At 43.2% G+C, this 27654-nt stretch overlaps 1 protein-coding gene across 1 annotated transcript; it reads left to right on the top strand.

Annotated features, from left to right (window-relative positions):
* Positions 1-1617: 1617 nt before the first annotated feature.
* Positions 1618-25559, top strand: VPS39 (VPS39 subunit of HOPS complex). The gene is made up of 25 exons (XM_072115363.1): positions 1618-1968; positions 3432-3497; positions 4208-4272; positions 4864-4906; positions 5005-5099; positions 6051-6149; positions 6316-6408; positions 7571-7754; positions 8586-8706; positions 9165-9285; positions 9716-9845; positions 10555-10697; positions 11401-11544; positions 12158-12299; positions 12388-12474; positions 14539-14612; positions 15455-15553; positions 15792-15891; positions 17054-17200; positions 17309-17411; positions 18500-18545; positions 19392-19541; positions 22110-22244; positions 22728-22819; positions 23295-25559. Exons 1-25 carry the CDS (start codon positions 1896-1898, stop codon positions 23368-23370), a joined length of 2628 nt encoding a protein of 875 aa, XP_071971464.1. The 5' UTR covers positions 1618-1895; the 3' UTR covers positions 23371-25559.
* The last annotated feature ends 2095 nt before the right edge of the window (positions 25560-27654 follow it).

The raw sequence follows: 27654 nt of genomic DNA, 5'->3' as shown, positions 1-27654 counted from the left end.
AATTATGCTAAAGTTAAGACCATCTCCAAGCAGCTTGATGTTCAGAGGTTTAAGATCTATGGGACTGTAGCCAACAACCCTGTATGTGGCTGTAGGAGGAAAATTGATAACAAATCACAAGACAAATAATAAAAATGGTAACAACAAGACTTCCAAAGAGATTAAAGGTGAACTTCAAGCTCAAGGAATATCAAGGATGGTCAGATCGCATCATCCGTCGTTGTCTGAGCCAAAGTGGCCATTATTGCTGAAAACAAATCATCAAGCAAGCAAGTTTACTGATGGTAGATGTGTCCTAATAAGAAATTCATCAGGACTTATGTCATTATAACTGTATATGCCGCAATTGCGGAGATATAGATATAAATGTTATGCAAATTACCTGGGGCGCTCAGGCTACGTCACCTGAGCTCCTCTTAGCGGTCTCACCCGTCCCTTCTCTAGGCGTTCGGGGTGGGGTGGGGGATGCATAAATTGAAATAAATTGTGGAAATATAGAGTTATAATAAAAGAAGTCCTGAGGAATGATGTTCCTCTTATTAGGACACATCTACCAAAGGAGGTGAGAAGTATCCAAGTGTCACATTAGACTACTCAAAACGGTTAGGATCAGCATGATCTGCGTGTTAGATGACCTGCAAGAGTACCTGACCACACCACAAGGCACAGGCATCATTGTCTTACATGGGCCAGGAAGCATCTACACTCGATGAGGGACCTGTGGGCCTCAGCGCTATTCACTAGCAGAGTGCTATACATTAACCACTGTTGTGAATGTTCCAGTGACAAGCACATAATAAATGAATGCCATAATCCAGTCATTGTGTGTCTACATGAGCAACTCAGGACTAATTTCATCTTCATGAAGGACAATGCACCAGCTCATCAAGTTCGACTGCTGGAGACTATGGGACCTCAAATGGAGTGTCCTGCACTTTGGGTGTACATTCATGTATAAGAGGCTTTAGGGTGCGTTCCCACATGGCGTTTTTACCGCCAAGGCATCAGTGAAAAATCACTGAAGCCAGGAAGAGAAAACCAATCTGTACGTGTCCAAAAGCCAAAATGGTTTCAGTGAAAAATCACAGATATGAAACCACCTTAAGGGCTCATGCACACAACTGTAAGACAGCTTTATGTACATGTGCAAGACAGCTATGGCACACGGGTTCGGTTCAGTGAGCGCAACAAGCCTGCTTTATTTTTGGCTGTATCTACGACTGTGCAGAGGGAGAGGGGCGGCGGGCACGCTGGAGGGGGCGAGCTTGTTACTGATGCGTATAATGCACGACTGGAGCTTAACCTTTACATTGCAAAGCTTTATTTTTGCATGAGGATTTGCAGAAATAAGTTTTAAGAAATCTGGGTTTTAAAACCCATGCACTACAATGTTACGGTATTACGGTTTTTCACTAACGCATAATAATTGCTGATGGGGTCAGTGACAAATGCGCGTTTGACAACCGCAGGTATGAACGCGCATCTTCCAACCGAATAACGCCATCAAAACATTGCGTTGCATTAAATAGTCGTCTAAGACACATTTCGCTCTTTCAACGTGAACGCCATCTTCCATATCCTGACCATAGCAGCTTCTAGTCCCAGTTTTATGTATTGTGCCATCCATAAGTGGACCAGGACACTGCACATTGTGCACATCATGTAATGCACTGCTATGGAGGTGACAAGCAGCTGAGCATGGACGATGACTGCTGGATAGCACGGCCCTCTATGGGAGGTGCTGAGGAGGGGCCTGGGACCAGGAAGAAGCCTCGGACAGCTCTGCTCTGGTCCGGGAAGGCCTCCTCCTCGCCGGTCGCCGCACTGTGCCGCTGCCCCGGCTAGTCGTTTAGGAGAGGCCGTGGTCTGGCGGGGGGGACTAGGCCGCTGCAGCCATGCATGACGCCTTCGAGCAGGTGCTGATCCTGGAGAAGCTGCCGCTGCAGATAGAGTGTCTGGCAGCCTGGGGTAAGTGCTGCCATTACTACCCGGTGTAGCCCAGTATTGTGGACTATACTCAACCCATTTATAGTGACCCTCTATGTCGTATGTTATTGGGGGGGTCTCTGGGACATAGGACCCTCCATCATCCTTCCCTGCTTCCTGGAATTTGCTTAAAACCCCCTTTTATGTGCATATTTTGATGTAAAAGTGTTATGGGGGTCTCCGAACCCCCTTTTCTGATACTATAATCTGACATTCAATGATCCATATCCTTATCTTTATTCCTGGCTTTCTTATCTAGAAAATATCTCCACACTGACTATGGGTATTGCAGCAGATTTCCATTTTGATACAGAGTTGCAATAAATAATAATAAATATTTCCCTTATTTATATAGTACACACAGATTACGCAGCGCTGCACAGAGCTTTCCAAATCGGTCCCTGTCCCCAATGGGGCTCACAATCTAATCAACCTACCAGTATGTTTTGGAGTGTGGGAGGGAACCCACTCAAACACAGAGAGAACATACAAACTCTTTGCAGATGTTGACCCTGGAACTTGAACCCAGGACCCCAGCGCTGCAAGGCTGTAATGCTAGCCACTCAGCCACTGTGCCACCCTATACTATGCACTACACATGGTCAGGGAGGGGCGCTGTGTTTGATAGAAAGCAGTCTCGTTTTTCAACCCCGGGATGATCCCTCTTAAGTGCAGAGCTCCCCCAATGCTTGTTTTTTTGGCTACACAAACTCTCTTCTCTCCATTCAAGTAACAAGTGGAGATGAGTGGATTTGATGGCCATGTCCTTCCGCACACCCCGGATGTAATGCCAGATTGGTGGCCGAACAGCCAATCCTGCAAATTGACACCCCTTGGTTGAGATTGGGAAGGGGGTGTCCCAGCCAATCCGGCATTATGTCTGAGTCGCCCCACCGTACACAAACAGGGACACCATTTCCATCTCTAGTAACAAGCTGTTTAGTGGGTGTCCGACTTCTGGACCGGGACCCCCACGATCTAAAGAACTGTCACTAATGTGTGGAGCAGCAGATTGAGCATGCTCTATACAGCTTAGCGCTCCACTGGTAACATCACTCACAGACAGTGAATGGAGCAGTAGGAAGCATGCTTGTCCTGACACTCCACTCTATCAGATTGCTGGGGGTCCTGTGATCGGTGAGAGTCCCAGCACCCTTGCCAATTATCTTGAAGGGGACAACTTGAAAACTTTGTACAACCGTATGTTATATCCGAGAATATCCTACGAATATCCTACGTCGCTTTCATTTACTAGATATCACTCGGCTGTACAGCAAACAAATATGGATTTAGAGTGTATATTTTTGTATGGGAGCCTATAAAACCAAAATAGTTTCAAGATATGTGGCTGCTGCTAGACGGCCAGGACCCTTCCCTTCTAGAGTCGGCTCGTTGTTCTCGGTGTCTTATATGGTTATTATAATATCATTATTTTCTCTTTTCAGAGGAATGGCTTCTTGTTGGAACTAAACCGGGACATCTACTACTATACAGAGTGAAAAAAGAGCCAGGTGAGTGCCTTCTATGTCTCTATGTGATGTGTCACTCGTCACCTCGAAAAGTCTGCCAAATGCAACGGAGAAGATATCTGTATACAGACAGACTTGCAGTATCCCAGACATTAGGACACATTGGATGAAAATTTCTCGCTCACTCTGTTCTACCTTATTTGGCTTATACTTAACTCTTTGTTTTCATAAAAGGTAAACCACTGCCACGTGGAAGCGCCACCTCATCGGCGTATGGGTACTTGTATTCTTGGGAGTGAATTAAAGTGTAAAAATCTGTTTAAAGGGAACCTGTTGAGGTGATATGGAACATTAAACCACTTGCAGGCCTTTATGGACTGGTCTTTTCTGTCTTGGCTGGCAAAAAAAAAATCCAAAATATTTATTCACTTGGGTCCGGAGTCCTCTGCGCTGTAAGAGGCCAGCTGGTACACCACAGCTTTACTAGGTGCATGCTGTAGGTACGGTGCTTGTGCTCTAAATCCATGATGTACGACACCGTTTTCATTGAAGCATCTCCAGCACCAGAGATGAGTCCAATGCACCTTATTAGACTTTGGGTAAATATCCCAAATTACTGTGACAGGTTCACTTTAACAGTCTTACTATCCTAATAAATTCTAATCATGAAAATATTTTTGAGGGACATTTTTTTGTATTGCTGAGTACTACAGAATATATTTATTTTATCTATTTATTTATTTATTTTTTAGGTTGTAACCTGTTTGAGGTCATTCTTGAAAAATCCCATAAGAACTTTGCTAAGAAAATTCAGCAGGTAAGAGATGAAGCTTTAAAGAGGTTTCCAGGGGCTCTGGGTAGGGAAACTACACAATACTTTCCTCCCGGGACATAAGGTGTCAATTTTCCAAGGGACTTCAGTTTTGTGTTATTGCATTGTCTGAAGAGACCGGTCGTTTGGATAAAGTGGTTCTCTTGAGCCCCAGGCTTCCAGTTGGTTGGTTTTTGTGCCCATACTGGAAGCAAGGAAGCTGGCCAAGGGGTTTTCAATAGACAAGAAAAAGTATGGGGATCACAATCACTGGGACCCCAGGAGTTGTTGGATGAGGGGTCTCATTCCCTCTATGTGATGGAGCAGCAGGTTGAGAGCAGATCAAGAGGGCAGGTCTGAGCAGGACCCTCTCTTCACACCATACCGTACACAGCGGTGCCCCTCTCCATAGAGAAACATGGAACACAGCGCCATATTCTGGGGTAACATAGGACATGTCCATTGCCGGCCTATGGAGGAAGTATATACGCCCCCCAACGGCTGTGTGAATGAAGCCTTAGAGGGAAATTGATACAAGGAGGTCACTACATGTCTTTCTTATAACTCTGTCTTTCTGTATTATATTCTGTTTTTCAGATTCATGTTGTTCCTCAGTTCAAGATCCTTGTTTGTTTGATTGGTGAGTTATCAATTATGTTATGTAATACATTGTGTAATTATTTTTTTTCCTGTACAACTAATTGAAGGCTGAAACATCCTTTTTTTTTATCCCCGTAGATAACAATGTCTGTGTCCATGACCTGTTCACCTTTCAACTTATGACCACCATTTCAAAGGCAAAGGGGGCCTCCTTACTGTCTTGTGATCTGCAGGTAAGATGTCTGTACTTTGACATGTAGCATTTTATTATCACCTATGTTTCTTTCTTGCATCCCTTCAGCTAAATTCTTCACTTACAGGGGTTGTCTGGCATCTGGGCATCTCTTAACTTCCTACATATTAAGTGATACCGGCCTGACCAGTACTACATAGTTTTTCCGTGATATCCTGCATCCCTGAGTCATATATCATCATAGGGAGTGTCTACAGAATAATACACATATGTATATGCTAATGCGACAAATTTTATCTTTACTCTGTTTTTGGATTTCTTGTTTTCTTACTAATAAACAGCCCCCAACCCAAATGTAAATTAAAGATGGAGGCGTATGAGTTGTGAATTTACAACATATGGTTTACAATAGTATGTTTTCATGTATAGGATACAATGAAAGGTGCATTCAGAGCAAATTAGGTGATTATGTGACCCATAACAACTCTGCTATGATCAGATAATGAAGACATCGCCATACATGAGTGTGTTACATTATGTATACGTAGCAGTAGTACAGAAACCGTTGTCTGTGTAAATTATGTAGAGGTCTAAAAATAACCATAGAGATGGTATCATGGGAAAGCCAGGTAATGTACCGATTTAAAGGGTTTTTTGGGAGCAAGTTGCTGATTAGCTGACCGCTGGTGGTGGTAGCTGTCAAGCCCTATACATACTGATATTGATGGGTTATTCTTCTTATTTATTAATATAGCACAATTAATTCCATGGTGCTGTACAATCAGTAAACTCAATCGCCCATCAGTATGGGACCCAATAATAGTGATCAGCAGGGGTCACCAGCAATCAAACAATTTTCCTGTGGACGGTTACTGGATGCTCTTTGTTATTCCTAAAATTTACACAATTACTGTATTGTTTACATTTGCAACTAACAATGTGAATTCACCCTAAATTTGTGTTTTACCTTCATACTTGTGCTTTTATACAGCGCACCAAGACGGGAGAAGAGACGCTCAAGATGTGTGTGGCCGTACGGCGAAAACTGCAGCTGTATTACTGGAAGGATCGCTCATTTCATGAACTTCAGGTGATAAACGGAATATAGTCCTGTACACGGTGTCCACACTGGTTTGATGTGGTATAGAAAAGCTGATGCCATAAGGATCCAATAGTTGTCGGTGGTTGTAATCTCTCTCTTTGCACTGCAGTGATTTTAATTTTTTTTTTTACACAATACTTCATTTTATTTGCAGGGTGACTTTAGTGTTCCTGACGTCCCCAAATCTATGGCCTGGTGTGAAAACTCTATATGTGTTGGATTCAAAAGAGATTATTACTTGATCAGGGTAAGATTCTGTATGACTTCTACCGTGACCTGCCTCTTGTTGTGTACATTGTGGTGGAGTTACTAATGCTAGGCATACCTGACAACAAAAGACTTCGGCTATATTCACACTAACGTGTGCCCGCCGTACCGTGGTGCGGGGAGAGGAGGAGGGGATGAGTGCTGCTCACCCCTGCCCCTCTCCATAGTAATATTTGGAGCACGGCGCCATATTCCGGGGAAGGATGGGACATGTCCGATCTTTCTCCCGGTAACAAAACAGCATGGTAACAGCTGCACCGTACCGCTCCCTTACGACGCCGGGCGCCCATTGCCGTCTATGGGGGACGTATATACTGCGTATATATGTCGGCCTTATATACGTCGCCCATACGGCAGTGTGAATGTAGCCTTCTCGTGTAGCCTGCATTTCTCTAGTATTCCCTGGAAATGCCGTTCAATTGCAGGAAACTTTTGATAAACTTTTAACTAATCCTGTGGTGTAAATTGACCCCCTTTAATTCCACTACTACACATACCCAATTGTCTTATAGTATGATGTATTGCAAAATTTAGTTTTTACTTAAAGGGAACCTACCACCACGAATCTACCTATAAAGGTAGATCGGGTGGTAGGTGGATGTATGGGACGTGAGGATAGCCCTTTTTAGAGCTAATCCTCACATCCCCGCTAGCGTAGCATAAACTTTATTGCCCTAATATGTAAATTTTATTAAGCGGCTACTGGGGCGTGGAGTAGCCGGACACGAGGCTACACGGCGCGGCTACTCCACGCCCCAGTAGCCGCTTTCCCCCGCCTACCCTGTGATCTTCGGCGCGCAGCTCCTGGCAGCTGCGCGCCCTCGTCCGAGAAGCCGGAGTTCTGCGCATGCGCAGTAACTCCGGCCTCGTTCCCGAGATCGCGCATCCTCGGGCCTGCGCTCTGGTATAGGTATGCAGAGCGCAGGCCCGAGGATGCGCGATCTCGGGAACGAGGCCAGAGTTACTGCGCATTTACATATTAGGGCAATAAAGTTTATGCTACGCTAGCGGGGACGTGAGGATTAGCTCTAAAAAGGGCTATCCTCACGTCCCATACATCCACCTACCACCCGATCTACCTTTATATGTAGATTCGTGGTGGTAGGTGCCCTTTTAAAATTACAGTATGATGCCTCTTACAGGTGGATGGTAAGGGATCCATAAAGGAGCTCTTCCCCACTGGCAAACAGTTAGAACCACTTGCGGTGCCTCTGGCTGATGGAAAAGTGGCCGTGGGACAAGACGACCTGACCGTGGTATTAAATGAAGAGGGGACCTGCACACCCAAGTGTGCGCTAAACTGGACTGATATTCCCATGGCAATGGGTGAGTGTATGTTCTTTTCTGGGCGTCGCTTTCTATTAAAGGGATTTCCTGTATAGGTTATCTAAGACATATTCACTTGGAGCAATGAAAATACTGGAGATCTTACGCTCTGTGCACTCTTAGAGTTGAATGGGTAGTGGCCAATCATGCCCGGCTCCGGGAAGGGGTCAGCAGACTCCCGTTCCTGAGGTAGGACCTGCATCTATTTATGTAATAACTCCCACTTTACTGTTTAGGCCCCTTTCACAATGCCGCTGTGGGGCCGCAGGTTTGCAGCTGGATATACGTCTGCAGAGAAGGCTATGGTGCACATGTGTGCTACCCTCTGTGCATGTGCAAAAAAAGACCATGCTCTATCTTTTCCCGTGTTTACCATAGGGCACCATGACTCTCTATGGAGAGGGGAGGGGTGCACAGCACTCGCCCCTCATCCTCTCCAGCATGTAGTTGTAAGATTGCCCTGCTACGGCCAGGCGAGCATACTGCTATGTGAAAGTAGCCTTACTGGGATTTGTTGGAGGTTAGATTTGTTGGATTTGCTGATTTCTGGGTCTAACCTACAGCACTTATTCTGCACTGTGTAAAACCCCTGTGATGTCTGCAGATTAAATGTTAAGTGTCTGATAGGGGGTACCCAGCCATTGTTTGACATGAAGGACCACTACAGCATGGTACAGAGGATAGCACTTGCAAGTGCAGCGGAAGAATTGTGTATGCGCCTGTTTTCTCTTATGCGGGCAGAGCAATTGGTACTAGTCAGCACATTTAGCAGTCTCTGTAGCCCAAAAGCTTCTACTCCAAAATACTACGACAGTGGTTTTATTTCCATAGAACACCAGCCTCCGTACATCATTGCCGTGCTGCCAAGGTATGTGGAGGTACGGACGTTTGAGCCCCGTCTCTTGGTACAAAGCATTGAGCTCCAGCGGCCTCGCTTCATTACATCTGGAGGGTAAGCAGTGAGTTTGATATTTGCTGTATTTTTGAACATCATTGACCTATCCATTGCCGATACACGACTGCTGAGACCTCCTTAGATTCCGAGAATGGGATTAGAACCATCAAATTGAGATACCAGTAATGCTCATTGTTAGGAAGTCACTTCATACATAGATAGAGACCCTTAAGAACCTCTTAGTGCTCTATGGCATGGGACACTGTAACATGCTCTTCTAAGGGTCCAGTCACCCAGAAATATCATAGATGTGAATAGATCATTGGTCAGTCACGTGCACAAGGGCTTCATTTACCACGAATACGGAACACATATGGCCCGTTCCCATTATCATTGGGGTTTAACTGTATTCCACGGATCATTCACTTACGCCTTGCTCATTTACCCTGTAGCATTATAGAAAAAAAACTTAATTTATCAGTGTGTATAGGTAAAAGATGTTTTCTTCTTATCAGTCCTAACTTAGTGTATGTGGCCAGTAATCACTTCGTTTGGAGGTTGGTTCCTGTTTCCATCGCAACACAGATCCAGCAACTACTTCAGGACAAGCAATTTGAACTTGCCTTACAATTGGCGGTAAGTGCTAGGAGAGCCCCCATTGTTTAATATAGTGCGTATTACATGAAAGAATATACATCATGTGGTAGTGCGTGTTAAGGTGGGGTCACCTCTATTTTTGGAGCTTTTTTTTATTCCATGAAAATAGTCATACACAATAACACACAGAGTGGTTCTGCTTCCAGATCCTTACACCTTGCTAGTTTGAGTATCCGATATCTACAGATATTGGCTGGTTAATGGGGTTGCCAGATATTAGACCCCTACTGTTCTGATATTGAAAACCCATCATCAATATCCATGTTCTCGATGCAAGGTTTTTCTACATACAAATATAATAATTTATGCTATGATCTACAAGCATAAATTTCTTAGCTTAGGGATTAACTTTCTCTCAACTGATAATTTTTCTGCATGTTTTTTTTTTTTTTTTTTTTTGAAATGGCAGAAGATGAAAGATGATGCAGACAGCGAGAAGCGGCAGCAGATCCATCACATTCAGAACTTGTACGCCTTCAACCTTTTTTGCCAGAAACGATTTGACGAGTCTATGGCAGTATTTGCCAAACTTGGAACTGGTAAGATTTTTTTTCCTCCCATATACGTATTATGGAGCTATAGGCTGCGTTCACATGTTGAGTTTACATTGTGTTTTGAAACTCCATGCAAAGGGTGTGGGGAGGAGATTTGCCTTTTTTATTGTGATTAATGAGTTTATGTAAACACAGAGCAATAAGGCCAATCTCCTCCAAACACGATGTGAAGGCCACGTGTGAACGCAGCCTTAGGTTATCAGAGTAGCCATGCACTGGACGCTGTTCTGCATTACATGTAATAAAGGATTCAAAGTTTTATGTTTGGATGGACACAACTCCAATTAATCTTACCCCTCTTACCTTAAAACATCATTTAGCATCTCTAGTTTAAAACTTTTGTTTTGTATTTCATATTCGATCTTTGACTCTCCACAACTCTTCATGGAACTGTCCGGTTACAGTTCTACTAAAGTTTATTAATATGTCTACTGCTTTTCTCTCTTATCTAACTCATCTTGTTTGTATAAGAAAGTTTAGAATTCCAAAACTTTCATCTCCTCTCCAGTTCCATGAATTTACAAGATATACTCAAATGCTATTGTTTAGGCAAAAATATGTAAATTGTATCACTACCCCTAAAGTTGCATGCAAGGCATACATGATGCTACAATGTTATGTATTATCGTTTTCTTTAAAGATGACTAATAAAAAGTAAAAAAAAAAAACAACAACTTTGTCTCATATTTTTCAGACCCGACCCATGTAATTGGGATGTACCCAGATCTGTTGCCCTCTGACTACAAGAAACAGCTACAGTACCCTAATCCTGTGCCACTGCTCTCTGGAGCAGAACTGGAGAAGGCCAACCTGGCCCTGATAGATTATTTGACCCAGGTAAGGAGTCAGGGGCATCAGATCAGTCCATTATCAAGACAAATTTTAATTTTAAGTAAAATTGTAGCTATAGTTTGAGACCTTGAATGTCTCTTGAAGGGTATTTTAAGCTTGGTACAAGAAACCCGCTCAGTGCGGTGGCAGGATTTCTAACATGCAAAGTTCAGCCCAGTGATACAAGGTTCAGTCCGGGAAATCCCACCAGCACATGGAGTGAGCTGGCTGCTCCGTACAGGCAGTCCCCGGGTTACGTCCAAGATAGGTTCTGTAGGTTCGTCCTTAAGTTGAATTTGTAAGTAAGTTGAATCCGTATAGTTTATAATTGTAACCCCAGCCAAAACTGTTTGGGTCTCTGTGACAATTGGATTTTAAAAATGTTGGATTGTCATCAGAACCAGGATTAACAATAAATCTTCATTACAGACACCTGTGATAACTGTTTTAGCTGATCATTGCAGCCTACGGCTAAAGTACAGTAAATTACCAACATCCAGAGGTCCGTTTGTAACTAGGGGTCGTCTGTAAGTCTGTTGTCCTTAAGTAGGGGACCGCCTGTAGTTATATTCACCTCAATGATTGTGAGAAGGAAGAGAGAATTATTTCAGTGTTTCTTAAGTTTTATTAATCATAAAGGCAGCAAGGAATGACCATTTATTTTGTATAAATTTTATATATATTTTTCATTATCTTTATAAACTCTTAGAAAAGAAGTCACCTGGTGAAGAAGCTTAAAGACTCCGATCATCATTCTACAGCCTCGCCCCTTATGGAGGGAACCCCAACCATCAAATCTAAAAAGAAGCTTCTTCAGATTATTGACACTACTCTTCTCAAGTGCTATCTACATGTAAGATTCTTTGACTTTGCTGTCAGAAAGTTCAATGGACTCGCACTAGTTATTCACTTCGGTTTCGTAGGTTGGTGGAGAAACTGACTATAGGCAACATAGTTTTCGTTTGCTGTTTCTTAAAAAGTGAATTACAGTAGGGATGGACTAATTGTAGAAAGTTCACGTTATAATAATAATTCTTTATTTATATAGCACACACAGATTACGCAGCACTGCACAGAGTTTGCAAAATCAGTCCCTGTCCCCAATGGAGCTCACAATCTAATCACCTACCAGTATATTTTGGAGTGTGGGAAGAAACCAGAGGACCCGGAGGAAACCCACTCAAACACGGAGAGAACATACAAACTCTTTGCAGATGTTGACCCTGCGACTTGAATGCAGGTCTCCAGCGCTGTAATGCTAACCACTGAGCCACCGTGCTGCCCTATTTTTAGGATGCGTTATAAGTATTAGATTTAGGGAGACCCAACAACTTACACCCCTAGCATTCAGCTGTGTCACCTGTCAGAGCTACTTGGTGTATGGAGGCATAAGCTGATGTGTACAGTGCTGGGATATAACATACCATGTGAGTCTTACTACTTCATCATACATCTTTCTTCCATAGACTAATGTTGCTCTGGTAGCGCCTCTCCTGCGGCTAGAGAACAATCACTGCCACGTGGAAGAGAGCGAGCATGTACTGAAGAAGGCTCACAAGTACAGCGAGCTCATCATCCTCTACGAGAAGAAAGGGCTGCACGAAAAAGGTAGGATCAATGAAGACACTTGTGTCCCTGAAAAAGCCAGTTATTGTCATTATTATATTCTGGGTTCTGATGATGAGTCTTTCTGCAGCTCTTATGGTCCTTGTGGACCAGTCAAAGAAAGCCAATTCACCACTGAAAGGCCATGAGAGAACCGTACAGTACCTGCAAAGATTAGGTGAGTTCTGAAACATTGGCCTTGGTTGATACCATTGTTGGGTAATGTGTCGGGTCACACTGTATCACAGAATATCTTCTCCTTTCTGCATGCAGACTGTGTATGTACAAGCTGCTCAGCTCCTCCTGCTCTATAACATGCTGTCTGCAGATAGGACACTATGTACAATCTGCTCAGCTCCTCCTGCTCTATAACATGCTGCCTGCAGATGGGACACTATGTACAATCTGCTCAGCTCCTCCTGCTCTATAACATGCTGCCTGCAGATAGGACACTATGTACAATCTGCTCAGCTCCTCCTGCTCTATAACAGGCTCCCTGCAGTTAGAACACTATAATCTGCTCTGTACAATGTGCTCAGCTCCGACTGCTCTTTTACAATGCCATGGAGCTTAAAATTAAAGGGGTTGTCCACTTTCAGCAAATAATTTATATTGCTTGTGTAAGGGAAAGTTATACATTTTTACAATACACTTTCTATATCAATTCATCACAGTTTTTTCTAGATCTCTGCTTGTTTGGCTTCTACAGAAAGCTTCTACGTTTACTTCCAGTGGATAAATCTGTCCATGGTGATGTGATGGACACCCAGATGACGATCACACAGCTCCTATTACTCTCTATGATAATAATGGCTCATTCACCTGCCTGTCCATCACATCACATGGACAGTTCCTTATCACTGGAAGTAAATAGAGAAACTTTCTATAGAAGAACAGCAAGGAAAACAGTGAGGAATTGATTCAGAACGTACATTTAAAAATTGTATAACTTTTTATGACACAAATAATATCAATTATTTACTGAATGTGGCCAACCCCTTTAAGATCAGACACTTAAACTTATCACCTAAAATTAATTCATATCACAGACCTCTGTTATTAAAGGGGTTGTCCGGGTTTAATCTTAAATATATAACCAGCCAAAGGGGGACCTAAGAAAAGAAAAAAAGCTTATACTTAAAAAAAAAAAAAAAAAAAAAAAAAAAAAAAAAAAAGCTCTCCTGTCGGTGCCGTACCTCTGTTTGTTTACACGGCGTGCTAACCAGACAACTTCCGATCACCGGCTACAGCATTGAATGGCAGGATAAGTATACCATATTTTTCGGACTGTAAGGCGCACCTTCAATAAATACCTGCTAAAACGTTTAGGCTCATATATAAGGCGCACCTAATTATAAGGATGAGTGACCAGCAGGTGGCAGACCTGTGCACAGTTCAAGGCTGCTGTTGTCTGTAAGTACCCCCAGGCGAAGGCTCAGCCAGAGCCGAAACGCACATCGGGGAGGCGGTCTTACCGGGCGGTGGAGCATATCACACTCAATAGGTAAGAAATGGTAGCCTTACTGTTAAGTCCCCTGGCACATTATATCTAGAGCCTCGAGGCCACCTGTCCACCATGCATATGAGCACAGATATAGGACAGTTTTTATAGGACACTGTCCCTCTGGCCACCAGTTGTCTATACCCCATATACAGACATACCAGCTCCACTTCGCCCTTTTTTGTCTTTGTGTCCAACCACCCAACATTTTGCTGTATTCTGTGGACATCCTCCACGGTGAGGCCACATTATTTGTCTTCATGGTTTTTCTCTGTTTCTTTTTTACTGCATTATACCCTGTATTATTAATAAAGGTTATTTACAGTTTTTTATTCAAAAATATTTTTGCATCAGTGTCCCTTCTTTCCCTTCTTGATTGGAGGGTAATCTTGGTTTCCATTAGTATTTGTAGTGGCACTATCCAGGTGCGGTGATATGAATTAGGGGGTTTAACTAAAACAGTAATTACGACACTATATGCAGCCTTTGTCTAGGCCTCCCCTCTATGCCCGATCCTATTTGCAAGTTGGTTCATATATAAGGCGCACTGTACTATAAGGCGCAACCTTTGATTTCTGAGAGAATCAAAGGATTTTTTGTGTGCCTTATAGTCCGAAAAATACGGTAAGTTCTTTTATCTTTACTTAGATGTCCACTAGAGACATAAACTGTGCAGGTCCACCCCCCCCCCCCCCCCCCCCCTCCCTTGAACAATATGCTGATCCTTTACCTTTTCTACAGGAGAAGAAAAGATTTCTTTGATATTTGAGTATTGCGTATGGGTCCTGAGAGATTACCCCGAAGATGGCTTAAAGGTAAATAATGTCTTACTATTTTATGTTCATTAATGATTCATCGAAAAGACATTTTGTTTTCTAGCTGGATAAAATCGCTGTGAAATGATGGGAAATATTTGGGCAGCAAATTGTAGACAAAATGGAACGGTTGTCTGTGTTCCAAGAACATATGTGTCAAAAATTATCATGGGCATCCTATCACCTGCCCAAGACTAGAAGATGTCATTTTGGGCTCTTTTACGCCTGGGAAGGGCCCCTGTAGGCCAGTACAGGCAGTTCCCCAGGTTACTTACAAGATGGGTTCTTCAGGGTTGTTATTAAGTTGAATTTTTATGCAAGTCAGAATGATATATTTTATAATTGTTGCTCAAGAACAATAATATGTCCCAGTGACAATTGGATTTTCCAAATTTTATGATGTCATGGGAGCAAGGATTATCAATACATTCATTATTCATTACAAAAACATTACATCAGATCATTGCAGCCTGAGACTAAAGTAAAACATCCAGAGACTACACCAGAGGTCACAGGGGGCAGAGAGGTCTGTCTGTAAGTGGAGTGTCCATAAGTTGGGGACTGCCTAATGCATAATTGACTACATTGTCATGTTCAGGCAGTCCCGACTTAACACCCGGCTTATCAGCAGAGGAGGAGGAAGCAGCCATTGCAGCAATGAGGTAATCTGAGGGGGATAGCACGGAAACTACTGAATATAGGTAACATAGATAATAGGTAACGGTTGTTTTACATTCCAAGAGCTATTGATCTGTAAAAAATAAAAAAACCTTTACAGTTACTCTTTAATTATTTTGGTTTGTTGTACTCCTTGTCAATAATACATATTATTTATTTGACAGATATTCACTGAAGACCTCCCAGAGGTTGAATGCCTTCCACGAAATCTTGTACTAGCATTTTTATTGGAAAACTTTAAGCACCTCGCTATTCCCTATTTGGTGAGAGGAAAAAATCTTTCAATTTATAAATCATTTTTTATATTTTGCCATTTTATTCTGTAGCATTTAACAGATCATGAGGGGCTTTTACAAAGAAAATAAGACATTAAAGTAAACACAGTCAGGGCCCTGCTCGTAGTCTATGAAAATGTAATAGTTGCTTGTATGGTGTGAAATTAATTGAAATGATCCGTGATGTTGTGTTTTTTGTTTTTTTTTCCAATTTTTTTTTTTTTAGGAACATATTATTCTTACGTGGGAGGACCGGGGTCCTGAATTTCACAACTGTCTCATCAAGTTGTATTGCGAGAAGGTGCAGACCCTCATGCAAGCTATAGGTACTCAGTAATGGCAGAAAAGCGCTCCAAATTAGTTGCATGAGTGATAGTAGAAGTGGTTGCGGCCTACAAGCTAAATTGATGGCTGTTTCATTAGCTATGAATATGTAAAAAAAAAAATTCCTATTTCTGTATTTTTATTTCACTCTTTCTTTATATTATTAAAAAAAAAAGCTGAAATGTTCACTAACCTATCAACAAAATATTGAGGAGGCAGATGGGAGACATCTTTATGGTGTCTATGACACCATAGAGGGGAAAACTACAAAAAACAAAGCTCAATACACAAAACTTTAAAGAAAAACTACCAGTTACTTTACAAAAAAAACCCACACAAATCGGACATGCTCACCACCACTCCTCTTCATCTCGATCCTTGCGCTGGTCTTCTTTAGGCTTGACACGGCGGGTTATAATTAGCAGCATGATGCGCCGGAGACAAGATATCCGGTACTCCGGGCTGCTAATTATGCACGCCCTCGCACCTCTCTCTCTAATGCTGGGAGCATGGGAGAGCGAGGTGAAGTCACCTCCCTCTCCCAGCATGGTAGAGGGAGGTGCATGGGCACCCATAATTAGTAGCCCGGAGTGCTGGATATCTTGTCCCCATGCTCCGGCCTGCTAATTATAAGTCTCTTTTCTAGGCAATTCCAGCGTGTCAAGCTAAATGAAGACCAGCGCCACGATCGAAATGAAGAGGAGCGGGGGTGATTGGGCCTGATTTGTTCTTTTGCAAAGTAACTGGGAGTTTTCCTTTTTAACAATATATCAAAGAAAATACTTCTTGCTCATCTGTGCCCACAACACCACCACCGATGCCGGCATGTGCCCTGAAGTCCCTGATGAAGATAGGGGCTGAGTGAGAGACGCTGCTTCTTCTCAGTTAGTTATCAAGAAGATTCTCTTATACATTTTATGTGCAGTGTATGGGAGACATGATAGTAGCCGGTCTACAACAATAAGCTCTAAGACCACTGAGAATTTGAGGAAGAGTTTACAGAGGGAACAAAACTGTGATAAAGTGCAGAACACACATCACATTAAACACTGACATAATTGATTTATGTATAGTCTCTTGAAAGGTTAGATTGCTGGGGGATGATATAATTTATATAATGTATATTTTAATTCAGCTTTTCATTTCTGTTCTAACCTATTTTAGGCCCTACAGTCAATCAAGAGCCGATGAGTATCCCTGCAGGCTCGGAGAAGGGAGAGCTGGGAACATTTCGCACCAAATTGCTAAATTTCCTTGAAATCTCAGACTCTTATCAGCCGGAGCATCTGATCAGTGATTTCCCATTTGATGGTGAGTTTCTCTGAGTGGCTAAAACTGTATGCAGATTAAAGCATCCAGCAAATGCATTTGTGCTCAGGATGATGTAAATATTCAGGGGGTTTTTTTGTTTCTTTTTAGGGCTTCTGGAGGAGAGAGCGCTTCTCCTGGGTCGGATGGGCAAGCATGAGCAGGCTTTGTTCATCTATGTGCATATCCTGGAAGATACAAACATGGCAGAACAGTGAGTAGACAGCAGTAGCCTCAACACTCAGGGGATGGCTACTTTCTTTTTACAGTTCCAAAATGCCATACACCATACATTGTAGTGTAATTGTGTATAAAGCAAATTGTTCCTAGAAGGACTCCCACCAGTCATTTCCAAGAAGCTCCTGGTACCTTGTAAACATTTGCAGAATCTATGGCTGGTCCAAGGTGATGGAGGTTATCCGTACTGTAGTGTTCAATTTAGATACAGGACATCCTTAAAGGGTTTGGCAACTTATAGCAATTTTTAAGTATAAGACCATAATATAACTTTTCTTATACTTGCCCTGTTAAAGTTTGCCTCGGGTCACGTGACCCCGGGCAGCATGTCTTGGGACTTACTTCCACGGGACGTCACAGGAAAGCCCAAGTCACGTTACCAGCGGCTCCTGGCGGTGCACATATAACTTTGAGAAAGAGTGAGTAATATTATATGGTTGACCCTATTAGGGTCTTAAACTTAGCTTGTTGAAGTTTACAATGAGTGACCAACCCCTTTGAAGGAAATCTACCACCAGGGTCAAAGGTTGTAAACCAAGCACACTGACATACTAGTGTGTGTCCCCTCTGGTAGGATCTGCTCTTCTTTTAGCTTCTTATTCAATTGTTTTTACCAAAAAAAGGCTTTTAAAATTATGCAAATGAGACTGGGGGGACTCCATAGGTGTTAATGGGGCCTCAAGCTCATTTGCATAATTTTAAAGCCTTCTTTGATTGAAACAAGGGTATAAGTAGCTAAAAGAAGAACAGATCCTGTCAGAGGGGCCATACACCAATATGTCAGAGTGCTTGGTTTACAACCTTTGATCCTGTTGGTAGATGCCCTTTAAATTCCCCAAAACGTCAGCCTTGATGATCTGCATCTGAACAGGGAGCAGCTACCATCTTGGACCAGGACGATAATTCTGAATAACAATACTTTGTGTTAATACAGTGTCAGCAAAGCGTAGCAAGGAGATCTCTTCAGGAGAGTATTTATTGTACTGTATTTGTTAACTTGAGCTAAAACAATATTTTCCTTGTCTTGGCTAAGTTTAAGGAGAGTTCTTCCTCTTGTATTCCTAGGTACTGCCACAAACACTATGATTATGCCAAGGATGGTAATAAAGATGTAAGTACATTGCAGTAGTGTGGCCTCTAGCCAGGAACAAATGTACTATTTACTATTATACTCTCGCCCTCACAATGGGGGGACACTCCCTGTACACCATGTTAATTTTTGGCATTTGATGGCTGTAGAAATATGTCTAAAATGGGATCAGGGGAACTTTATTATTATGTATAGAGCACCATTAATTACATGGTGCTGTACAAGCGATAAGGGATTCACATACATTACATTAAGACAAGAATTAAGGCCAAAGTCCGAACACTGAGACTGTCCATCTATGGCCAGTGCACACTCAAATCGGTTGTACTAACTATTAGTTATCCCCTATCCGCAGGGATAGGCCTGACTACTGGGACCCTCGCCAATCATGAGAGTGGGACCCCCAACAAATCTGAGATTTTGTTCTCACTAATGGGTGGAGTGGCAGGATGAGCATGTACCTTGCTGCTACTATGGGAGAATTGAAAAGTGCTGATCACAGCGCTCATGTATTTCAAAGACTACCATACACAGTGAATGCAAGTGCCAGAGATACCCAAGCTCTGTGCTCTGCAATTTCTAACACTTCCATACCATCGAATGGAGCATCAGGACTTGTCCCAACAGTTGGACCCCATCAATCATTTTTCTTGTATAACGGGATAGTGCTACATTGGTTGCTAAATTATGTCGTTCTGGTAAAGTCATCAGGGTCCACCTCTGCTTGCTCTTTATCATTATCATTATCATGTAAATGTAAATATGCATAAAAAGTGTAGTACAAATTGGAGACTTCACTAGTCCTCACTTTTTTTTAATAATACGCTGTGAGCACCATGAAAGTAAAACTTTCTCTTTATTATTTAGGTGTATTTATCTCTGATCAGAATGTACCTTTCTCCCCCTGATGTGCATTGTCTCGGGCCCATTAAAATAAAACTGGAGGAGCCAAAGCCGAATATCGATGCAGCCTTAGCAGTGTTGGAGCAGCATCATGCAAAACTGAACACAACTAAGGTAAAGAATATCAGATGCACATCACATACAGCAGTAACTCTAAACGTGATTGTAGTCCTAAAGCTGAGTTGTCATCTGACTGAGGGCATGTTATAATATGCGGACAGGTCTTTTCTCACTGCTAGTCAGTGGTATAACAAAACACTGAGCCACTAATTGGTGCATTGAATGAATTTACAAGACATATAGGGGGAGATTTATTGTACCCGCCACTTGTGCGCCGGTGTATGATGATTTCCATCGCACCTTCAGTGACGCCAGATACATCAAGAGGCTCCTGTCTCTTTATGTATCTGTGGGCGGTGCCATGTTTATTTCTACACCAGGTCACATGTAAAAATTTGCATGCCTCCTCTCTCCCATGGCGCCCCCTTGGCACTGAGATGGCATAAAGGGGGAAATAATCAAAATTGCTGGTTTGTTAGCATTTGTGATTATTGCAGGGCTTCTATGCCATCCCTGAAAAATCTCCCCCATTGTTTTAGTCTGGTGTATTTCTGAGGAGCTCCTCTTAAAGGGGTTTCCCACAAAGAAAAGTTAGGCCCTATCCACGCTGATCAGTAGGTGTCTCAGTGCTAAGTCCCCCACTGATCATGAAAATGAGGGGATCCCACTTACCTCCGTCGGACCCCTCGTTGCTCCGTCAGACTAATGGAGCAGACAGCCGCGAATGACCATTAATCTCTATGGAGCTGACAGAAATTGCTGAGCGCTGCGCTCTCCAATCTCCGTCGGCTCCATAGAAATTAATGGAGCAGAACTGTCATGCACGGCTGTCTGCTCCATTAGCCTGACGGAGCGACAAGGTGTCCGACAGACCCCTCATTCTAGTGTTCTGTCTGAGACCCCCAATGATCACCAAGGTAGGATCCACAGGATAGGGCAGGGGTAGGGAACCTATGGCTCGGGAGCCAGATATGGCTCTTTTGTTGGCTGCATCTGGCTCTCAGACAGATCTTTAATAAATAGTGATGGCTACTATGGGGGTCATTTACTAAGGGCCCGATTCGCGTTTTCCCGACGTGTTACCCGAATATTTCCGATTTGCTCCGATTTTCCTTGAATTGTCCCGGGATTTTGGCGCTCGCGATCAGATTGTGGCGCATCGCCGCTGGCATGCACGCGATGGAAATCGGGGGGCGTGGCCGAACGAAAACCCGACGGATTCGGAAAAACCGCCGCATTTAAAACAAAAAATCTGTCGCGGAGCTTGCACTTACCTTCACTCAGCCCGGCTCGGTGAACTCCAGCACGTTCCGATGCTTTTCAGCGCAGCGCCACCTGGTGGACGGCGGAGGAACTACCTTAATGAATCCCGGCCGGACCCGAATCCAGCGCAGAGAACGCGCCGCTGGATCGCGAATGGACCGGGTAAGTAAATCTGCCCCTATGTCTCTCTTAGTCTGATCACTGGACACAGGCTGCGCCTGTGTTACCGCTGCCTAAGTCTTTTGTACGACCCAGGTGCCATGACCACTATTGTTTAAGCATGGGAGTATGCGCTGTGGCTACCTATCTACTGGGAGGCATGTCTACTGTGGGTATGTGCTGGGGCTACCTATACACTGGGTTCATGTGCTGTGGCTACCTATATACTGGGGCATGTGCTGTGGCTACCTATTTACTTGAGGGCATGTGCTTGGGCTACCTATCTACTGGGAGGCATCTGGTGGGTGTCAGGATTTGGAGTAGTGAACCCCCTGGACCACCGTGGACAATGGTGTAAGCAGACACCTGGGACCGGAGTCTAAGTGGTACTTAGTCTTCACCAGAGCCCGCCATAAAGCAGGATGGTCTTGCTACAGCGTGGTACTACCAGGTCGTTCCACAGGCGCAACTTGTCCACAGTGGCAGCCAAGGTCGAGGTACAGGATCACTAGGCAGCCTTGTGGTCAGGAACAGGTAGACGGTCAAGACAGGCAGCAATGATGAGAGGTTGGGGACAGAGCAAGAGGTCATTGCTGGCAGCTAAGGAGTAGAATCAGGAACAGGTCCTGGTGGTCTTGTGGTCTTTATAGGAACCCGGGAAGTGGGCAGCACCAATCAGCGGTGCACTGGCCCTTTAAATCTGTGAGTGCCGGCGCAGGCGCGCTGGCCAGCCGGGAGAGGAGCCGGAAAGTGGAGAGGGGCACGGGTGTGCCTGTGATCCGAGATGTAGATTGCAGGAGCACCACTGACACTGGTACGGCTCTTATGGAATAACATTTTAAAATATGTGGTGTTCATGGCTCTATCAGCCAAAAAGGTTCCTGACCCCTGGGATAGGGCCTAACTTTTCTTTGTGGGAAAACCCCTTTAAGCCTCCTAAAATGCAATAGGATTAAACACACTGTCCCACATTTATTAAAGCACCAGTATTTTTTCTGACTTTGCACGTTCTTTTCAGTGCAAACAGCTTCCACATGTATGTATAAAGTGTCTACTGCACTATACCCGACGCGAAAGGGCGTTCCAATGCACAGTTGCACTAGTTTTGATAAATGTGGCCCACTGACTGCAAACATGACCACGTAGCTAAAACCCCACATTGTTACGTCTCATGTTTACTACATTTTATCACATTTACAGGCTATAGACTTGTTACCAGCTAATACACAAATCCGAGAGATCCAGATCTTTCTGGAGAAAGTATTGGAGGAGAACGCTCAGAGGAAGAGATACAATCAAGTGCTGAAAAACCTTCTGCATGCCGAGTTCCTGAGAGTAAGTCCTCAATCACACAAAGGATCTGCTTTTCCAATTGCATCTTTTTACTGTGCTGCAGTTTGGAATATGCCCAAATGATCCTATTCACACTTTAACTTATTAGTATTAAAGTGGTCATTCAGATGTTTAAAAAACATGGATGCTTTCTTCCAAAAACACCTGCATTCCTGACTATGGCTGGTGCATGGTATTAGAGCTCAGCTGCATAGAGATGAAATGAGCTGAGATGCAATACCTGTAGAAAAACGATAATCAGTTGTGGCGCTGTTTTAGGAAGAAAGCAGCCATGTTTTCAACCTCCGTACAAACCTCCTGTGTAGGGAACATAGCGGACGGAGTCGGAAACCTAAGGCTCCATCGAGAGTATAAATTCTGTTCTAGGAAAGTGCAGCTTTTGTCCTATTCATTGATTTGACACTTTAAATAAGTGACTTCCCTTTAATGCCTCATACTGATATCTATGTGTTGTATCCTATACAGGTGCAGGAGGAGAGGATTTCCTATCGGCAAGTAAAGTGTGTAATAACAGAAGAGAAGATATGTAGTGTTTGCAAGAAAAAGATTGGAAACAGGTAAAAGCTATTAATATACATATTTGTATTTCCCACCATATACGTTTGTCCTGTATCCACAATATAGAGGGTAAGTGTCTGATGTCACAAGGGCAGAGGCCCCTTAGTCTTAGGCTATATTCAGACAAACATGTGCCTGCCGTACCGTAGCCCTCTCCATAGCGATACACGGTGCCGTATTCCGGGTAAAGATAGGACATGTCCCTATCTTTCTCCCGGCTATGGAACAGTACGGTGCTGCTCCATACGGCGTTGTGCGCCCATTGCCGGCCTAAGGGGGACATAAATACATCAACTGTATATACGTCCCCCAACGGCCGTGTGAATGAGGTTTTTTCCTATAATCCTGGAAACCCCATGGGGGAAGTGTAAGCACACATCTCCAGCGATCACTTTTGCTGGGGTGCTTCATCTGACAGATAATAATTTACCAGATTGTATGATATCATTCAGAATTTTTCTTCTCCATTCACAGTGCATTTGCTCGCTATCCGAACGGTGTGGTTGTCCATTACTTCTGCGCCAAGGATGTCAGCTCCGTGGACTCATGAGAATCTCTAGGAGTTGTATAAATAACAGTACAAGGACCGCAGTGACCCCTGCCCTGGCATGGACCTGTATATTGCTAAATCTTTTGTACTCCAGACGTTGACTGTTTTGAGACCTCCCTTTAATTTCTTATCAAAGCGCCATAACAGTGAAGATTCTGATGAGTCCTACTGTAAGTCTTATTGTATCGACTGCAAGTCTCATGTTCCTGACAGATTTCGCACACTTTTCTTTCTGTACATGAAAATTGCTGTGGCCTGGATTCAGAAGGATTTGTACTTAAAGCTGTAAAGGTTTGTTAATGTATGTACATAGAACTTTATAACACACAGAATTTGTATGATACTCTGCTTATTCAGCTAGAGCTGGCTATAGAGATGCGCTAATGGAAACGCTATGACGAATCCTGGAGTCAGCCGGGAAAATGGAGAAGCTTTTGCAATAGAAGGACAAATATTTTTAAGGAAAGTATTTTAGGTTTTCTATTTCTATGTCACTTAATCATCACAGTTTTTGCTCTCGCTAAGGCATCATACACATGTACGTATGCTTGCCCAGACCGTAGTCCTGGCAAGAATACAGTCGGGTGCAGAAGGAAGGGTGGGTGAGCGCACCTCACCCCTCCTCTCTCCATTAACGGCTAAGCTGCAGCAGACATGTCTTATATTTTGCGGCGCCGCCACGGTGCAGTGACACACTACCGCCATGTGACCAGGTGCCATAGACGTCTGTGGGCAGTGACGCGTCTGCAAATTATGTGGCCCTATCACCGGCCCCCATATGGTGGCCTGCATGATGTCTAAGAGAGTATTTGGGAAGAAGGACGTTTGCTTGTGTCTTCAGTAAGCAAAGCAGACTGTGATGTGCCATACTATATGAATGAATGGTGCACTGGGTCTACATCAGATTGTAAAAATGAGTCTAATTCACTGGTAGAGATCCATCAAAAGATGAGTGATGAGTCATGTAATGTTACAGTGTGCCAACTCCTTGATCGTTTGTGAGCCTAAGGTGTATCTTTCATTATTAGTGTATGATGTACACACTGCCACAAGCAGAGATCCACAATTGCATTATATCCATATAAGATGTTGGCTATTTGCTTATAGCGCAGGTAAGACTATGCAAATCTCAGCCTTGGCCCTCAACAGGGGGCAGAAACTTTAACCTCCACCACTTTCTAACCAATTAGAGTCATGTAGAGCCCCCCGCACTGAATATCATACCATTATTTGTAGAAAGTGCTCTGCTCCCAGTAACCTGCCCCTCATCACATCCACCCCTCCTGTGCTCTTCTGCTGCAAAAAATGGTTATAGTAGTGCTAGACTTCCTTTTAAAGGTGGTTTCCAGGAATATGGAAAACCCACAAAGAGCCAAAGTAAGAAAAAATAAAGGAACATGTGTATATATACCCAGCATAGGCCCTCAGTTCACTCCGGTGTTCTGCATCGAATGGGAGTTCTGGAGGGGTCACCAGACCTGCATCACCTAATGACTGAGGTCATGGGGACAACAAAGAAAGGTCTCCTGATAAAAGGAAGTGACATCCCATGTCTGAGGCGGCCAGTCATTGGATGAAGAAGGTCCATTATGTTTTACTCTTTCAAGTTGAATTGCTCTTACACATTGGATTTCAACATGCCCCATTCTTTGGTCTCACTGGCAGATCTGTCTAGCAGCTGTTTGTCTGTACCTATTTAGAACACATCAGCTGAGCCGAGAGTACATGTTTACAGGACAGTCTTGAGGAATAGCTCATGAGTCAATCTCCACTATGTGCAGAGTAAGCTGTACCCACCCATCCCCGCAGTATAATGCCAAGTGACTATCTTTGCTGTGCCCTCACTTAAACACATTTTTGTTGAAGGTTTTGGTAAATTACTCCCTATTAAAAGATATTAAACTCAAAGTAAATGTAGTAACTATATCCAAGCGATTCCCCATGTCAATTTGGCCTCCTCTACTTTCCATTTTTGGGCATCTCTCTATGACAGGAGCCTCCCCGCCGCTCTGATTCTGTCTGTATTCCTGGACAGAATTATCTTTCGCTTTCTTTCACGATTCATGGTTAGGGTCAGTGTTCATTTTAATAAAGTTGCATTGCTTTGATTTGTATGTAAATAACATATACTGTATGTACATTATTTTCACAATGGTCTATAGAATAAAGTCTATTGCATTTGTAATAAACTCCTGAATACACGTTACGTTTGTGTTTTCTTAACAAAGGAACTTTGTTGCACGTTTTTGTTTGCATTGGGCATAGCTACAGGGATTAAACTGCTCAATTGGGGAAAGGGTCCACATCCTTTTTATCATCCGGGTCATGGTCAGGCTATCGATATAGTGATGGTGCCATTTGGCCATTGTCCCTGTTTCATAAAGATGGCTCAGCCTTCCCTACTGCACATAGAGATCCTGCTGACTTGGTGCTGATGCTGCTGTAATCACAGGACTGTAGCTACAGCTACTCTCCATCCACTGCTTTCCATTAGCAAACTGGAAACAATTGTGTACAAGCTCAATAAGATGCATAGTAGTAAACAAAGGGGCTTCAGTTATAGGTCCCTTTATCTTCACTATGTCCATACCATAAACCAGCATAAATGTGAGAATTAACATTTTTAATGGGTATACATCACCACCCCAACTTCTCTCAAACCATTAACACAGCCTTGAAGAACCCCTTCACCCATGAATCCTAAGGCCGGAGGCACACGTGGCGTTTTGAACCCGTTTTTGGGCCGTTTTTAAGCAGCCCGTTAAAAAATGCATGCTTTTTTTTTTTTTAAAACTCATCCGTTTTTGACTAGTTTTAATTAAGATAATTAGTAAAACCTGTCAAAAACGTATGTGTTTTTAAAAAAAGCATGCGTTTTTTAATGGACTGCTTAAAAATGGCCCAGAAACGGATTCAAAATGCCACGTGTTCCACCGCACCCACACAGTGAGATAACATCAGGCTGAGGGAGGGGGAAACAGTGTAACAGCCTGTGAAGCTACAACACAAAGGGAAGGAGGCTATGGATAACAAATATAAGTAGATTACTACAACCCCAATACCTGGATCTATGAGTAATGTCCCTGGTTTATCATGATGGATTTTTATTGTAGATTTCCTTTAAACTTTCAGCTTAATGAAGAGTCACACAACCGATTACATTTCACAAGATACATTTTGAGTGAGTTGTCTGGAGTGAAAAGTGGAGAAAGAAACGGCAAAAAGTTGCATATTTTGGTGCTTGTTGGCAGATGGTATAAATCAATGGTGGTCTATGCAACCTATGGCACGGGTGCTAGAGCTCAACCTATGGCACTCTGAGCTCACCCCAGAATGAAGGCGAATGATACAATGATAGATGAATTTGCCCTCCTCCTTTCAACTGCGTTGGTGTCCTTAGGAGGCTGAAGGATTGAAAGTTGTCAATGAACAAGGAGAAAGAAATTACTGCTTAAATTGCTATACTGGCACTTTGCCATAAATAAGTGGCTTTTGGTGGAAGTTTGGGCACTCAGGCTCTGAAAGGTTCGCCATCACTGGTATAAATGAACATTAGGCACTGGGGGAAGAAATATCAAGCGCTGGTGCATCATGTGCCTGCCTCCCTGCCCCCAAGGTCATGGTGGACATATCAAGACCTGGCGCACACCTGGCCCACGCTATCCCCGGACCAGCACCACCCACGCTGTGACCACTTGATGTGGAGGTGGCATTAGGGGAGGAAAAACTCCATGAGTTGTGACTTTATCAAGGCTTGAACACCACTACAAACCTTGATATACTTGTATATATTCACAGCTGGGGGAGGGGAATATCTCATTGTTATACTGAGGATTTCAATTTGGTTTCTTCTAATAAACATTATGGAATATTTTGGGCGTTCTGCAGCCACTTTATCCCAGGCTGGTCACATGGGGTAAGGCAGAACCAGATATTAGATTTGGCAAGCCCTTTTTTTTCCCATTTACAGGCTGAGATACTACGTCTAAGGCTGTGTTCACATGTTTCGTTTTTTGATGCCTTTTAACCCCATTCCGAATGCTCCATCCGTGATCATATGCTGAGGTAACATTGGGTTTCAAAGCATTTAATGAAACACAATGTTTTATTAAATGTTGATCACGGTCGAAGCCTTTGGAACGGGTTTAAAGTTTTGAACCTCTAAAGGAAATATGTCTTTTAATATCCTGTTTTCTCATCCTTTATCTCTGACACATTGCTGTAGCGATTCTAGGTCTGATATGAATGAAGCGTTCCTTTAATAAAAATCACTTTCCTTTTCTT

The sequence above is a fragment of the Engystomops pustulosus genome, chromosome 7 (genome assembly GCF_040894005.1).
Source record: "Engystomops pustulosus chromosome 7, aEngPut4.maternal, whole genome shotgun sequence".
Taxonomy (NCBI): domain Eukaryota; kingdom Metazoa; phylum Chordata; class Amphibia; order Anura; family Leptodactylidae; genus Engystomops; species Engystomops pustulosus.
This window is presented reverse-complemented; position numbering and strand designations above follow the sequence as displayed.

Excerpts from the sequence above, each read along its gene's own strand:
- VPS39 (XM_072115363.1), top strand. The coding sequence starts at position 1,896 with ATGCATGACGCCTTCGAGCAGGTGCTGATCCTGGAGAAGCTGCCGCTG. Across the intron at positions 8,707-9,164 it reads CGCTTCATTACATCTGGAGG|TCCTAACTTAGTGTATGTGG; the intron begins GTAAGCAGTGAG and ends TCTTCTTATCAG. Across the intron at positions 19,542-22,109 it reads CAAAACTGAACACAACTAAG|GCTATAGACTTGTTACCAGC; the intron begins GTAAAGAATATC and ends TCACATTTACAG.